At 35.6% G+C, this 17,420-nt stretch overlaps 1 protein-coding gene across 3 annotated transcripts in view; it reads left to right on the plus strand.

Annotated features, from left to right (window-relative positions):
- The window catches only part of SEC24B (SEC24 homolog B, COPII coat complex component), a 43,200-nt gene extending 28,881 nt beyond the window's left edge, over positions 1-14,319 (plus strand). For all 3 annotated transcript variants that reach the window (XM_071555984.1, XM_071555985.1, XM_071555986.1), the window contains 13 exons: positions 358-476; positions 1,165-1,220; positions 1,543-1,749; positions 2,357-2,480; positions 3,105-3,263; positions 3,698-3,871; positions 4,513-4,623; positions 5,780-5,955; positions 7,555-7,692; positions 9,325-9,429; positions 10,436-10,528; positions 11,173-11,276; positions 12,418-14,319. In XM_071555984.1, coding sequence (XP_071412085.1) covers positions 358-476; positions 1,165-1,220; positions 1,543-1,749; positions 2,357-2,480; positions 3,105-3,263; positions 3,698-3,871; positions 4,513-4,623; positions 5,780-5,955; positions 7,555-7,692; positions 9,325-9,429; positions 10,436-10,528; positions 11,173-11,276; positions 12,418-12,532 — 1,681 coding nt within the window. In that variant the 3' untranslated portion in view covers positions 12,533-14,319. The remainder of the gene's footprint in view (positions 1-357; positions 477-1,164; positions 1,221-1,542; positions 1,750-2,356; positions 2,481-3,104; positions 3,264-3,697; positions 3,872-4,512; positions 4,624-5,779; positions 5,956-7,554; positions 7,693-9,324; positions 9,430-10,435; positions 10,529-11,172; positions 11,277-12,417) is intronic.
- Positions 14,320-17,420: the final 3,101 nt, after the last annotated feature.

The raw sequence follows: 17,420 nt of genomic DNA on the forward strand, positions 1-17,420 counted from the left end.
AGTAAATGGGCCTTTTGAATTACAAAAGAGCAGAATGCACTGTTTTTTCTTGAAGAATTACCTTCTTTCATGTTTCAGTATAATGTTTAAATGAAACTACTAAGTTCTCTTTTGGAGCAAAACATCAGTATATTAGTGAGTGCTCATCCATAACACTTGGTCTTGTAAACTATCGTTATCCCAGCTTTGCAGAAAATACTGAGGGAATATGACTTGTATTCATGTTTCAGATCTCCTTTCTTACGTTTTTCTTTTGCTCCTGTGCATGAGCTGAGTTTCTGCTAACATAAGCAGGAGCTCTGAGTATGTGTATGTCTTGAGATTTAGGGCTTAATAGTGTATTTTTCAATGCTTCAGGCTGCCTGGAGACTCAAGAACAAGAATAGGGTTCATAACGTTTGACAGCACTGTTCAGTTTTACAACTTGCAAGAAGGTTTATCTCAGCCTCAGATGCTGATTGTCTCAGATATTGATGGTAAGTAAAAAGAAAATGGAAGCTGAACTTTTGAGAACCTTTTTTTTTTTTTTCTTCCCCAGAAGAAGGGCAGTTAAATGCCTCCCTGACATCCGATCCCGTCACATCTCGGGAGCTGAGCAGGGTCAGCCCCGGATTAGTACTTGGATGAGAGACCTCCTGGGAAATGCCGGGTGCTGTAGGTTCTAGTCCTGAGGACTTCACTGGCACCGTCCAAGCTCGCTCGGCCGTGGCAGATGAACCTCAGGACTTAAACGGTGGGGCCAGTTCTGCGCACGCTGTGCCTTACCTAAAAAATCCACTGCACAGGCTGGAAGGGCACACCCACCTGGGGAGAGCCCTTCCCAAATCTTCGTTCGCGAAGTTTGGCCATACATACTTCCCAGAAGAAAGATTAGAATCTCTCAACTATTCTGGTATTTGGTCAATGTTACTGAATGTTTAGTGAATATATTTTGGAAAAATAGTTTTGCACTGACTGTAGAGTGGGATATGTTTAAAATGTGAATTTCAAACATTAATTTTGCTTTGAATAAGATAAGCTTTGTCCAGACTGTATTCTCTCTAACACACATATCAGAAAAGTAGACTATTTCATGGTATATGTAGCAGTGGGCAATGAAATATTTTGTTCTATTTTAATGTTATTTTTTTCTTTCATAAAATGTTTTTTCCATTCTCCCTGCAGATATTTTCCTGCCTACACCAGATAGTTTGCTTGTAAATCTCCATGAAAGCAAAGAGGTATGATTCCTTAAAATAGGCAATTAAATTTAAAGAACTGAATCTTCAAAATGGATGTTCCTGTTAAACTTTGAATTCAAGCTTATCTTCATAATATGTAGTTCCAATGCTAGTTTTTAATTATAGAAGTATTACACGTTGTTTGTTTGATACATCATAGCTTTTGAAGTTATGACTTTGTTTTCCTTTCTGTATTAAAACTAACCTGAAATATTTGGTACAGAGTGTGCCACTTCAGTTATGGCAATACAGCTTTTTAGAAACAGCAGAAAATCTCAAACTTGTAAAAATCTCATATAACACCTTTCAATCTGTTCTGCAGCTGATAAAAGATCTGTTGAATGCATTACCAAATATGTTCACCAATACAAGAGAAACACACAGTGCGTTGGGCCCTGCTCTCCAGGCTGCATTTAAGCTGATGTCTCCAACAGGCGGTCGGATATCTGTCTTTCAAACTCAGTTACCATCTTTGGGAGCAGGGCTTTTGCATTCCAGAGAAGATCCCAATCAAAGGTCAAGCACAAAGGTAAAAAACTTCCCTTAATATTCATTTTGTGAGACTGAGGACTGTCCATGTCTTTCTGACACACATAGTTCTGCAGATCCGTACTTGCTTTTTGTTTATAGCAGTTCAATAAATTAAATTACGTCTATGTTTGTGCATTTAAGATAACACGTGTATGTGTGATGTTACTTGTTTCAAAGTGCTGTCTTTTGGCTTTTGCTTTGTAGTTTTTCTTGGAAAGCAAAAGAAGCTGCAAATATTTCTGATTCTGTTAATATCAACCTGAGTTTTTGATCAGTGTGGATATTTAAATTGATGACCTAAAACGTGATTTTTTGCTATTTTTATGGCCTTGTAGTTCACAGCATCCAGTAAGTGTAACATAGTTGCATGAATGTTTATTTGTATGAGTACATAAACATCCTTGAAAGGAGTATCATAACTGCTTGTAAAGGCAAACTTAAATAATACGGAGCATAATTTCTACAGGTCAGAATGCTTGTAAGTTACTGTTTAAATGAAACTTCCTTATGATATTTTGCTGCTGAATAGTATGTCTTGTTCCATGAAGTCTTGCATTGTTGCAATTGTTTTCTTAACTCTTCCCTGTATAATTTATTCATTAAAGGTGGTCCAACATCTTGGTCCAGCAACGGACTTTTATAAGAAGTTGGCACTGGACTGTTCAGGCCAGCAGACTGCTGTGGATTTATTTCTCTTAAGTTCACAATATTCTGATCTAGCGTCTCTTGGTAAGGAGTACCTCATTCCCTCTTTCTGCACTATTGTCTTTCTTTAGAAGCACAGGCTACTTCAGAAATTCTTAAATCATGTAAATATTCTTGCACTTTTGGAATTGCAGCTCATGCTGCAATGGAATTGATTTGGAAGTTGATAGCTGTAAAGAATAGGAATACTGTTTTCATAATATTGGACCAGTTACTCTAGGATTTCACAGTTCATGAGAATGTACTCTCCTGATCAAGAACAGGAAACAACCAGATGGCAAGCAATAAAGTTTAATGATGGGGTAGAATAGAGTTTTCATCTTTTGATATTAATCCAAGATTTGTCTCTGTGCTCACACTTCATTTTGCCTCTGCACCATTAAATTTTTCTCCAAGCCCTTCAGTCTCAGCTGCCAAAGGTAGCATATTTATTGAGCTCTGTGTATACTTAGGTCCTTGTTTATTGGGGTGAGTCCTTGCTGTCATCAGTGGTCTGAAGCTGGGCCAGTTCTCATTGTCTTATGGATGTGGGTCATGCGAAGAAAAAGATGAACATAGATAAGACTTGCAGAAGGCCGCATGCAATTTTTGTGCCCTGACTTCAGGTAACAACTTTACCTCTTAACCATATCTTTTCTTCCTTCACAGCTTGCATGTCCAAATATTCTGCAGGATGCATCTATTACTATCCATCTTTCCATCGTAGCCATAATCCTGCTCAGGCCGAAAAGTTGCAAAAAGACCTGAAAAGGTACCTTACAAGAAAGATTGGATTTGAAGCAGTTATGCGCATAAGATGTACAAAAGGTACGTCTTAAATACTGATTCATATGGAAAAGTTGGCGTAAGCATTTTAGTGATCATTTTGAATGTGCTTAAGTCTTTAGCAACATTAAATCTCATGTTATTTCACTTTGTTTGAAGAGTATGGTAGTTATTTCTTTATATAAGTTACATTAGCTTTTGGTATTTTGTTTTTTGTTTTCTTCTTTAGTTGATGGCACTGTTTCACTTTTAAGTTGACGTGTAGTGTAAGGGCATCATTCAGTTTGGAGTGTTCAGAATCAAACATGAACTCTACTGGATCATGATGAAATGTCTAATGATTTGTGGAATTGATTTTGCATAATGGAATTTTTAATGTACTCTTAAACCTAGCTTGAGGGCTGTGGGGTTTAGTTATTGATAAGAGTTTTCCATGCTGTTTTAACCTCACTCTGAATTATTTAATCTACTTCTAGGTCTTTCAATACATACTTTTCATGGGAACTTTTTTGTACGATCTACTGATTTATTGTCCCTTGCCAATGTCAATCCTGATGCTGGATTTGCAGTACAAATGTCCATCGAGGAAAGTCTGACTGACACATCTTTAGTTTGTTTTCAAACAGCACTTTTGTATACTTCCAGCAAAGGTAAATAAATTCAAATTAATTCGCCAGTGGGCTTTTTGTTTCTTTTTATAAGATAAGGTTTGCATAGTTAGTTCCACAGCCTTTTGTTGTTCTCTATACCCTAAGAGAATCCTTTCAAGGCTAGAGAGCCTACTTGGCAGTTAATCCCATAATGTAAATCCTTATAAAGGCTATTTTGATGGGCTAATGTAATTCATCTCCATCTTGCATCGGATTCATCAAGAATCCTTAGAAGTCACACCAGTGTTATAAACAGTAACATGTTTGGCAGGCACTTTGTCCAAATTCATAGATCTTTGAATTGGAATTAGTTGCTACTACATTGCATAGGCATTAAAGAACAGCAGCTAATTTCTGTGGTGGAAGATGCCACAAAATTTTGAGGTGAAAATCCACGTACTTCATTTGTAGGATCAAGACACTGTGGATGTTACAAACTTCTTTGTGTTATCAACATGTACTGCTTTAAAGCAGAATCTGAACAGGTTGAGACAGGAATGAGAGACAGTGTTACATCAGTTTCCTGACTGGTATGTTTTTACAAAGTGGGTGCATCTTAGATGAGAGATGTGGTGTAGTGATCCAGTTTGTATACTTCTACCAGGAGGTAACGCATAATGATTTCCACTGATTTCTGTTAGGTGAACGTCGCATTCGAGTGCACACACTTTGCTTGCCAGTAGTAAGTTCACTGGCTGATGTATATGCAGGTGCGGATGTACAGGCCGTTGTCTGCCTCTTAGCCAACATGGGTGAGTACAGACCAGGAAGTATTTTTTGTATGTTCTTAATTTTACCAACCATTTAAATGAAATACTGGATGAAGCCTGAGTATTAAACTGAAGGACGGTGAAGCCTGAGAATGCAAAAGATGACAAAGTTATGCCAAAACTGTGAAGTGTAATATTCCTTGTTCTGAATACTTGGTTGACCGTAATTTTTATAAATTGTTTTCTAGAAGTTATTAAAGGACAAAGAATCATAATACCCATGGATCAAAACTCTCATTTTTGTATTGTGACCGTGGTTGATCTCTCAAACTTAAGCATTCTAGGGTTACTTAAGAACCAGTTACTCAGTTTAGTGGGTTGCTGGAGACTAAAAGGCAACTTCTGACTACAGTGTATCCAAGAACCTAGTTTTCTGTGCTTCTGTTCTGTTGCTGCTGGGTTGAGGGTTCTTACTTGTCCCATATTTGAAGGTGTTTCATAGACGGATCTCTGACATTGAACATGTATGAACTCTGTGCTGCATTTTAGTATATCCTATGTTGTGTATTAATAGTGAAATCAATTATAAGAAAGAAATAATACTTCTGCATCTTTTGGGGCTGGAACTAGATTATCTTTAAGGTCCTTTCCAACCTAAACCATTCTGCAATCTCCTCTTAAATGCGCATTCAGTCCAGCAGGTGGCTTCCTCCAACCAAAGAATTTCCAGCCCTTGCTCAGCCCTTCACTCAGAAGGTGAAGCTGGATTTACACCTGTCACAGTTACGCCACTGAAATAGTGGAAGAAATGTTGGAGTGGGAGGCGGAAATCAACATTAATTTGTGCAAATCTTATCTTGGTTGTCAGGCCAGCAGAGTTTCAGCAATAGCTAAGTTACTTGTGTAAGATTTAAAACAGGATTTATATTTAGACTTAGCTATGTATGACAGCTTCAAAAATTCTCCAAGAGTACAAACTGTGGAGCTGAAATTAGACACACTGTATTTAAGCATTGTGAAAGTGAGTTCCAGTATGGACAGTCATCTGATTTACTCCTAAAAATGTTAGGACCACGGGTATGTGTTTGGGTTTTTTTAGTCTGAAAACATAACCCAAAAGTACAACTAATATTTTCAAAATTCAAGGGGCCAAATGAGGCCATCTCTGGTAACTTCTTATTTCCTTCTAACCTGACAGCTGTGGATCGCTCAGTTTCATCTAGTCTTGCAGATGCAAGAGATGCCTTAGTTAATGCTGTGGTAGACTCCTTGGCAGCATACATGTCAACTGCCTCAAATCTGCAGCAGTCCATGCTGATAGCACCAAATTCCCTCAAGCTGTTTCCACTCTATATTTTGGCTCTTCTCAAACAGGTATGTATAATCTAGTGGATTAATGTTTGATATTTAATTCGTTGTTCCATTTGAGGAATTCTGCAGTTCTAGGTGAAGCAATGTCTGTACTTTTCTAAAATTATGAAAATTGGGTTATCAAATTTATGCTTGCAGAACTTTCATGTAGAAGATGACAATATTAAGTTATTAGTGTCTGAACCATTTATTAATTTATTGGATTTTAAATTTTTTATGTTTTGTTTTATATTGTTTTACAATGAAAATAAATATATTGTTACAGTTAGCATTTCTCAGATTTTGGCATCTTATTGGTGTAGCCCATGAATGTTGTTGGAAACAGCTTATTAGTGCTTCAATTTTATTTTATGAAACAACAAATAAAGTGGTTTTCAATACATAAACTTTGTACTTTTAAAGTTCTGAAAAGAAAAGTAGTTTCCGTGGAGGTACGATGAGATTAATTGCAGAAACTCAAGTGATGCAGTTTAAAAGTCACAGAGAAGTAGTTATTACGACCTTTCTTTTTTCATTTTGTTTTATCTTTGAATTACCAAACATCATACTTTAACAGAGGACTTAATGCAGGGTTTTGTTATTAATAAATCTCACAGTTTAAAGATTTTCATGTCTGATAGTTGTTTGTTCTCTTATGATGAATAAACCTTTATCCAATTTTGTTGAGAGATCTAATCATAATCCACTTATTTTCTTTGGCTTAGTGATTACTTCAGTCTCTAATACACTGGATATGATTTTTTGCTACTTGCATAAGTAATGTAGTTAATGGTGGGGAAAAACCAGACCATGTATTATCAAGAAGGTCCACATAAAGGACAGAAATAAGAGTGCCTGAGAAAATAAGTTGTTTAGGGGTTGTTTTTTGTGGTTTTTTTTTATTATTTTTATTAACAATATAAAAAAATGAGATCTAGAGAAACTCAAACAAAATGCTTGTAGCAACCCAGGAGGACTGATGTATTTGCTGTAGAAGCATGAACTTTGATTATAGGAATATTCTCCATTGAGTCACTACGTGATGTTTACTTCATTGTGTTGCTTTTCACAGCAATCATTTAACCATTGCTTCTAAAATAGATCTGAAAAATTCAGTAAGAAAGAGTTACAAAATAAGTTTTATCCTATGATAGCCTAGTTTCTGCTATAAAACACGAGTTTTATTTCCCTTTCGAAGCTTTCCCTTAACAGTGAATTCTTACTGCTATAAAATCAGAGCTAATCTTTTGCACATAAGTATTTTGTTTGAACTCTGCTCATCTCATAGCTTTCCATGATAGGATGCACTGGTGAGTTTCACAGGGCAGTAACATTTGTCAAGAATGAAAATGAGCAATGCTGGCCCAGTTGCATTCAAATTTTAGGCAAACTGAGGTGGGGGGGAATTTATTCTCCTTCATCAGTAAGGAGGGAGAATGGATTATGTTTTAAATGGTTTTTTTTCAAGCTCTATGATTCAGATTCTAATGTATCTCAATAGGATAAATTTCTTTACTAGAGCTTTGCCATCTTTGCTTGGCACTTTCAAAGTTCTGAAATGTAGTGTTTAGATGTGACATAAAATACAGGGTTTGTCTGAGTAGCAACACTGTTCTGTTACAGAAAGCATTCAGGACAGGCACAAGTACTCGCTTGGATGATCGTGTGTATGCAATGTGCCAGATGAAGAGCCAGCCTCTTGTTCATTTGATGAAAATGATACATCCCAACTTGTACAGAATAGACAAGTTGACTGATGAGGTATGAAGCCAGTTTATAGCATTTTCTAGTTTTTTAGTGGCCTGTTAAACCCAATACTGTGCTGCAATAACTTAAGTTGTTATTAAAGTATAAGCAGAGGATTTTCGATAGATTATAAAACAATCAAGAAAAACACTTATTTTTAAGTTTTGAGTTGCAAGTACAGTAGTGTGTTACTAGAAGAACTGTGGTGTTACTTTATCTTGTTTCAGTGACCACAATAATTCCATTATATTTCTATTATACAAAGAAAGCCCTGTATGCATTAGAAACATCTTCAGTGTGTTTTTGTGTTTTACAACTGTCTGAGAGAAATGGATGAAGTAGATCTGGTGGATGATTCCAGGTTTCATATACTGAAATCAGATAAAGTTGCGTGCAATAACAACCTTCCAGTGGTTTCTCAGACTCAAGTGAAAGAAACAGAATTGTACTTCTGGATGGTCATGATCAGACTGAGAGAGTACTTCATGTATGAAACCAGATTCTATTAATTCACCTTTTACAGAGGTAGCCTAGGAAATGGATGCATTTTTTAATAGCAGTAAGCAAGACAGGATTTTTATTTGAGGTCAAATTTAGGTAATTGCAAAAATAAGGGTTTAAAGTTTTTATGAATTCATAGTTGCAAGCTTTGGAAAAGTATGCACAGGAGTTTGGGTTTAAGTGTTATCCAGGATTATATGGTAAATTGAGTAGTTTCTCTGGCAGTGATACTGTTCAGCACAGCCTCTGAGCTATTTGTAGTCTCGAAGTTTCTTTTAGGGTATTTCATAAGCTCTTAATACACAAATCTAAACTCAGTGTTCTTCAGTGGAATTGATTAATTAGTCTTTTTATACTCCACTCCTCCCAGCATTTGAGAAGCCAACTAGCCTTGTTTTTCTGAGGCACTTAGATTGAAATGCTGTATTCAGTGTGCATGTGCTGTGAAGAACCAGCAGTGTCTTTAAGAGATCCCGTTTTATTAGCAGAGGCTTTCAGATCAGTTATTTCTAGTACAATAATATGAAAAATAGGGCTTATTTCACCTACTGAAATTAATTGACAAACCACATTTTAAATCATACAAGAGTGATAATCTGTCAGTACTTCTTCAGTATAAAGTATTTATGACAGGTATTTTTTAATAATGTCCGTGCTAACAGCCACATTGTTTAATCAGATGGTAGTGCTCTGTGGAGGAACCTGTGGATCATTTCAGGCAGGATGTTAAATCAAGGAACCTGCTGTTAATTGAACACAGTCAAATAATGAACCGTTACAGAGAGTAGCATTTGATGTTGTTCTGCTCTTGCAACATTTCTAGTAAAGTTGAACGCAATACAAAAAATTAGTGGAGGTTGTTTGTAGAACAGTGTCAACACTAGAATTCTTTTCAAACACTGATATCTGTAGCATAAGAAATGTTAAGCAACTTAAATGAACTTCCATTATTATTTTTTAGGTAATAAAGTAGGCTTTAGGTTAAGTAACGTTCTAGAACTGCTTAATGTGCATAATCATTTTCGCTTAACATGGTATTTTGTTACATGAGAATCCTCAAAATTTTACTAGAGATTAATAGTGGTTTTCCTGTTTTATTTTACCTAGTTAAAGTTCTAATGTTATTGAGTATTGGTTTTGTTACAGAGTACAATACATGTAAATGACAGAGTTGTTCCTCAGCCACCTCTTCAGAAACTGTCTGCAGAGAAGTTGACAAGAGAAGGAGCTTTTCTTATGGATTGTGGTACAGTAAGTTACAAGTTTCACACACCTTTTTTTTTTTTTTTTGGAAAGAAAGAAGAGGCATTATTAAAAGCAATCAACTCTCAACGATAACTGTAGTGAATCAGCTTTCCAGGTAACCCGACAATTATCTGTGTTCCCATGAAAGGCTTTCATATTTTGATCCAAGGAGTATCTTTGAGGCTTCAAAGGCTTGATTTTTTCATTATAGACTGATGAGCATATACCAAGAGTTCACATTAAGGTCTTTTTTTCTGGAATTAATGTATTTTTATTTTCCAAAATTTCTTTTAATGGTTATTAAATTACATATACTACAGTTTTTAACAAAACACTTCTCATTGATGCAGGCAACTTCTCACCCACACACAAATCAAGTGTCTTTATGCAAGAGTGAGGGAATTGTGGAGAGTGAACAAAACCTGTAGATACAGTTTAAGGTATCCGTAGAAATTACACTAAAACACACTTAATTGGATAAAGCATTATACTACTCAAATGGTAGTCTAGAAAGTGCTTTAAACCTTGTATGTGTTCAGGGCTGAGTGCAAATGTCAAACTAGGTTTTGCCTCCAGATATCTGAAATAATTACTATAATATTTTTTGGTAATTGATGCTTTACTATGACTTCTTTAGATTGGGAAGTCAGTGTGCAGTAACCAACACAGTGATGTGACTTTATAAAATTTGAGGGTTTTCATTTGAGGAGGTACCATGGAATGTTACTGCATTAACTCTTCCATTATAGACATGTCCTGCATCCTCATTCTTTCAGTATTTGCATTCTACCTATATGTTTTTATTTTTAATGATCTTATTCTAAAAATTACCAATGTACTAATCAGTAAATGTGCAAATAATGAATATAGACATCTATGTGTGAATTGCAACTGGAGTGCTCAGGTGATTTGTTTGCATGAGTTATTATTCTGGTATTATTACATCACCACTTGCCTCTTTCTCTAAAATGTATGCAAGGCCTTTACTAAAACTGACTCTGGCATCTTACAGATTTTTTACATTTGGATTGGAAAAAACTGCGACAACAATTTCATAAAAGATGTCCTTGGATACCCAAACTATGCATCAGTACCACAGAAAATGGTAGGCATTTGAGTTGACCTGGATAGTACTTACACTTGGACTCTATATTTAATCTATTTATTTCTGCATTTTCAGTTTTTAACTATGTAACTATGAAGTAGGGTTTTTAATTGAATGTCCTCGATTCTACAAAGGTAAAAATTGAACTACTTTAATTCTGAAATAAATTCTTTTATGTCAGCAGGATTGTCTTCAAAGGTTTTATTGGCAGAAGAGTTGGTTTTAATTCTATTTTTTCATCTGATTCCCCAACCAAATAGTTCAGTATAATCTTTGCGTGGAAATTTGCTTGCAATTCAGATTTCACATCTTGTTTTTTATATCTTTCCAGTGATGCAAAGTGCAACATGTGGGAATTTGATTACTGGGGAAGATAAAGGCAAGAAAACTGCAAAAGCAGCACTTTGAAAAGCTGATTTTTTAAATGAACTTGCTTTCTAAAATCTTTTGTACTTAAAATTTGGTTTAAGTTAAGGTGTACTTAAAAGCTAAACTGAAGTAAAAAATCCTTATATGTAAATCTATTGTTGGTATTTTCTTAATAGAAATTGTGGCTTGACTCATGCTACAACTTTCAAGATGTATTTCTTTTAAATGGTTTTGATAATAAAGATGATGCCTTCTTTTCATTTACCTTTAAACAGATGCAGCTTCCTGAGGTAGATGCACTTTCTTCAGAAAGGACACGATCTTTTATATCTTGGCTTAGAGACAGTAGACCTTTAAGTCCAGTTCTTCAAGTAATAAAGTAAGTATTTCTATGACATATTAGGTTTTTATTGGTAATTTGTATTTACAATTTCTATTTAAGACTGATATATCTGGCCTGGAAGAAAGTGAATAACATTATCTTTCCAGTTGATATAATGCTGTTATCTATAACTGCCTAGTGACAGAGGTCATCTTTGAATCTAGTGCAAATTCAATTGCTAACAGTGTTATTGGTGGGAATTAGCTGCATATTTTTATACTAAGAATATACTATATGATCAATGGTGTTAGGTTAATTTCTGTTAGAGCTTTTATAATTTCGATATATACATATAAAAAAGATTGAAGTAAAGTAAGTAATCTGTGATGGTTTAGTAATTGTATGTATTTGTTACTGAGCTCCATAGGACAGCAGTTGATTTATGATAGAGGAGGCAAGTTCTGAAGCCTTTTCAAGCCATGACCCAATTAAAGAAGTTTAAATTCTATAAAATTACTATACTTGAGACTGTGTTTCACTTGTAGAACACTCAGTTTACTGAGCTGGATGGGATATCACTTTAAGAGAGCATGATGATTTGGTCTGAGAAATAATGATGAAATACAGGACTAATGCTCTTCAGCTGTTGGTATTCTGGCTGCTGCTTGAGTTGCAAGTGGTTCTGAGAGACCACAGTAAATAGGAGAGCTTTGCTGCATGCTGTACAATACCAGTACAGAGAACTGTGTCCCAGAAGACTTTTATTGGTGTACTAGGTCTTTGACATGCTTGCCTTCTCTGTTCTGTTGCCAAATAATAAAATCTGTGGAGGGAGATTGAGATTGAGATTATATGTAACGAGAGATGGAATTTTTGCATTTTTTCACTGCCACGAGCCATATTTGTTAACTTCTACCACAAAAGAATTTTTACATTCCCTTTTTTGTGTTTCTACAAGATACTTTAAATGGTGTATTTCACCTGCTTTTCTACCATTTTATACTTCTTAAAAAGATGGTGTTGTTCGATAGTGTATTGCAAACTTGGGGGTTTTTTCTCAACTTTAGATTATTTGTGATTATAGTATCTTTGAACCGAATCTAGATTCCAAAAGACAGTAAGGAAATTTTTAGCTCTTAGGTCTCTGTTTGAATTTTGCAGTTGATTTTTTGCTCAATACCTTCCTTTCTTCTTTCAGAGATGAGAACCCTGCCAAAACAGACTTTTTTCAGCATTTAATTGAGGATCGGACAGAAGCAGCTTTCTCATATTACGAATTCTTACTTAATATTCAACAGCAGGTTTGTAAGTGACCAGGGAATAAACAGAAGAAAAATTCTGACTTCAGAGAGAAGCATGGGCTGAGAGAAGCATATGGGAAGTTACGGAAGTGGATGCTCGTTCTTCACGATGTACAGTGACCAGCACTGTTTGGAAGCTTTACAGCTAAAGTAGTATACATTTCCAAAAGAATCTTGCAGATTTACTTCAGTCTAAAAGTACTAGGAGTGATGAAGCTGTTTCACTAGTAAATTTTAAAATTGGTTTGTACACGTTTCCAGTTGTGCAGCAGTATTGGTGCTCTGTTTATTGCAAGCTGATGAATTTATGTAGCTATGTGGGATGATATTTCTTAACAAAATGTACAATTAGGTAAAGCCTTTTTTCTTACATTTACTATAGTAGCCCTTCCAGATCCAAACCTTAACAGAGATGTTCAAAGGGCAGTGATGTATGTATGTTGGTTGTTTATATGAATTTCTTTTTAAAAGGAATGATTCATATTTACTAAAGACTTCAGCAAACTCCCTGTGAAAGTTGTAGAATTTCAGTAAAGTAAATCAGTTGTAGAAATAAAATATATAATGTACATAAGTATTACATTTGTAAAGAAAATGTAAAAAATGTAACTAAAAAAAGGCCTAGCTCAGTGTGCAGAATTGTTGAGTGCTCGATGATGATGATGTGTTTTGTCCCAGGCTAGACAATGAAGTTGACTATTAAAATGTGCTAAAAAATGTATCAATGTAGAAGGAATACAGCTGCCTCTTCTGTTAATTTAGGTGACTTTATTTATGATTGGCTTACTAATTAAAATTGTTTTGATTCATCATGTGGTTTTATATTTATGTAAGTATAATAATTTTGCAACTAAACTGTTACCGAACTGAATATTGAACAGAACATGTTTACCACTTTATTTCACAGACCTGTGGAAGAGAGGAGAAAACGCTGCATAATCTGAAATGAGCTTTTGATACAAAGTTCCTAAACCCCTTCTTATGTATTATCCTAAAGAAGGCATATCTGTTAACCTTGTTTTACATTTTGTAACTACTGTAGTCTTGGTTCAGGTTTCTCTAACTTGTGTTGTCTGCCATTTAGAGTAAGTGTGTGTAATCACAGTTCATGGTTTGAATTCTCTTGTGATCTAAAGAAAAAAAAGAGAGGATGTAAAAATTAATTACCTTTCATCAATGAAAGTAAAGGCTTTAAAATGATAAAATTCAAAATGTAATCACACTTGCGTATTTCGGAAAACTTGTTCTTGCTAACGGTTTGCTAACTCAATGGTTTGGGATTTTTAGTAGATACATGACAGATTTTTTAATTTGGTTGTTAATTTGGGATGGAGTTTTAAGGTGGTTTTTTTTTTTAGAGACACATTAGAATTAAAGTATAAAGCACAATCACTCATACTTAGTATTCTGAACTTTATCTGTTTGGTTTAATGAAATGTGGCTACAATGATATAATCAAGTACTAAACAAGTAAATTACGATTAGTATGATTACATTTTAATGTATCCTTGAAAATGCTAACATTGTATTTTAAGTGCTATAGCCCCTGAATCAAATAGTGAAGGAGAAAATGTACTAGCTATGGTTTGAAGATGCTTTAAAAGCTACAGTGATTAAATTCTGCAAGTAGTGTTATTCTGCATGTTAGCACAAACTCATTGTTTGGAGAAGATAGCTTATAAGTTATATTTGTGTGTGGTCCCTTACTAAATGTGTTTAATTTACCCAAAGATTACATAAGAGAAACTTTCCATTTCATAGATTAATATCGTGTAATAAATGTCTGAGGCAATGCTGAATGTTGTCCCTAAATCAGACCTTCAGGATTTCAGTGCTTGTTTGTAGATTAATTTGCATTGTGTGAAAGCTAAGTGCTTCTGAAGAGTTGAGGCATCTTAAAAATCATTTTTGTTTGCAAATATGAGAAGGGCAGCTTTCAATTTTAAATGCTCCATGATAGATGGTTCTGATTTGTGAGTTTGGTGTTGATATCTGGGAACACACTATGTCATGAATAATTGCAACATATTGTGTAGAATCATTTCTTAAAGCTTTATTCTTCTATGGGGTTTTGTATATAAAAATTATGAAAAATACATCTTCAGAGCTATTTGTTCAGTAAAATTATTACACAGCACAGAGAATATAGTTATTTTTTTATTAATGGTAGAGCACACCTGTATTCTGACCAATGTTTGGTTTAAATTTTAAAAAGACAGTCTCATGGAAATAGCCTGAAACATCTCAGGATTCAGGGTACTGATTTTAGTGTTTTGATCAATAGAATATCTGTAGGCACGGCACGAGTATCTCCCTGAGGAGGAGCTGGAGATCATGGTGGACAACAAGCTGTCCATAGTCCAGTGTGCCCTTGTGGCCAGGAAGGCCAACAGTATCCTGGGGTGCTTTAGGAAGAGCGTTGCCATCAGGATATGGGAAGTGCTTCTGCCCCTCTGCTCAGCCCTTGTGAGGCCACATCTGGAGTGGTGTGTCCAGTTCTGGGCTTCTCAGTACGACAGAGACCTGGAGCTGATCTGGTGGAGGGCAACAAAGATGGTGAGGGGACTGGAACATCTGTCTTACGAAGACAGGCTAAGGGAGCTGGGCCTGTTTATCCTCAAGAAGAGATGACTGAAAGGGAACCTCATCAATGTCTCTAAGGAGAGAAGGGAGGGTATCAAGAAGATGGCTCCAGGATCTTTTCAGTGGTGCCAAACAATGGGACCAGAGGCAATAGGCAGAAACTCATCCACAGGAAGTTCAACCTAAACATGAAGGAGAAATTCTTTACTGTGCAGGTGACCGTGCACTAGAACAGATTGCCCAGAAAGCTTGTGAAGTCTCCCCTACTGGAGATATCTAAGAACCATCTGGACACATTTCTGTGCAATGTGCTTTAGGATGACCGTGCTTGAGCAAGGAGGTTGAACCAGATAAGCCTACTGGCACTCCCCTCCAACCCTAAATATTCTGTGATTCTGTGATCTAAAAGACAGGTTTTCTTACAATGGCTTGGATCACACCACTGTACCAGAAGATACACATGCAAGATTAATTCCTACCAAGGGATGTACTGTGAAGCTCAACAAGCTACTGCCTACTGAGTAAGGTTTTGGAGAAGAGATAAAAGGAATGGTTTTCTATCTGCTTAAATAAAGTCCTGCACTGTCGAAGGTAGCTCTAGCCATTTTAGGGATTGAACTTTTCCCAAAACGCCTTCCACACTGCACAATATAAATCATGTCTGCTTGCCAGGGAAGATGTTCCCCAGCCCCAGCTAAGTAAGTTTTTGAGTGATCAGTTCAAATTCTCAGTATTTTAAATACTGACAGTGGGCATCCCTTTTCATGTCTTAGTTCTAAAAGCAACATCTCGTACCTCTTGCCAACTAGGTAGTATGGAAGTTCCTGTGAGAGAAATTAGAGCCCAGGAAGCTCTTAAAATGGTAGGATATATGATGCAGCTCCCCTAGAAGAGTTATTGAGCTTGATTCTTTATTTTGTTCTTAAGTTTATTAGAAATAAGCCTATTTATTAATCTTGTTGTATAGCTTCATGGCAATGGAGAAAAGATGACCAGGTGCAAGTAATTTTAATTGGCTGTGGTTTTCTGTACTTTTTGTCAGATGCTGAAAAGATGGGTTTGTGATAGCTGATGTTTGTAAAAAGCCAAAATCAGTTGTTAGTAATCCTGAGAATCAAGAGCTCTTTGGTAATTTTAAATGTGGAGTCGTTTTTTCAGGCCAAGAAGATTTTACAAATTTTATGCTAAAGTTTCAAGGTATGGGACACAAGTGGGTTGATGAGAAGATAATAACCTCAGTCAGTAATTTCTGTAGTTAGAAGTATTAGCTTATGCATAAGAGTCTGGAAAGATCTCATTTTTATTTCAGTTTTGGAGTATATTTTGTCTCAGTGCTGTATTCTGATAGTGGACAGGATATAACCCTGCAAAAGCTTAGCACCATTTTCAGCAATGGGGAATGTGGGGGTCTGAGGCTGCAGATGGCAATGAATTTATGGAATACCCCAAATATGTGTCTATTACTATGTAAAATCACTTGAGTGACTTTTTGTTTAAAAGCAGTTATTCAGATTATAATACTTTTAAAATCTTCTTTGTAGTTTTTTCTGGTAGTTTGTTCTGAAGAACAGTGAAGGGATGTTTACATACACTATTGCTTCTCAGATTTTCGTAAAAGAGGTAGGGTACAATTATAATCACAGATACTTCTGAGTTTTAGCTTACCAGGATTTTTGGCACAGTTGTGTTGTGAATTTTAAAGGGAGAATGGGGAGACTAATGATTTACTGATGCAATTTCTTTACCTGTCAGCCTCTAGAATTAAAGAACATAATTTCTTGAAGTCTTGTATGTCTTTACTTAAACCGATAATTATGTTATATTCAAATACAGGAATCTGGAAAAGTGTGATTACAACTAGTGCAAATAAGTGGGATTGAAGTCTCTCTTGAGAACATTGTTTTTTCTCACAAACTACTGATGGTGCCTTTTCATGGAAAATCCAAAGGCATTCTACTTATTTGAGTGCAGCAAGAGAATTCTCACATGATTAGTGTCATGGAAAAGATTATTACAAGAGCAATGAGAATTCAAATAACTATATAATCTTTCTTCAGTTTATGCCTCAATCATGAATTCTTACTGATTTCCACTTGTGGGGCCTTTGATGTGTTTTCCTTTACAATTTTGATAACTAGAAAAAAAATACTTCACAGAAGTTCTTATTTTCCTTTGAAGGTCCTTCACAAAAGTGATGGAGCTGCCTAATTAGGAGTATCAGTTGCGCACAAGATTTTAGCAGGTGTGCTCAGTACAGAAGATAAATAAAGGAAATAACAGAACTGGAAATATTTCACAACCTGCTTAAAAAATAATT

Source organism: Pithys albifrons, chromosome 5 (genome assembly GCF_047495875.1).
Source record: "Pithys albifrons albifrons isolate INPA30051 chromosome 5, PitAlb_v1, whole genome shotgun sequence".
Lineage (NCBI taxonomy): Eukaryota > Metazoa > Chordata > Aves > Passeriformes > Thamnophilidae > Pithys > Pithys albifrons.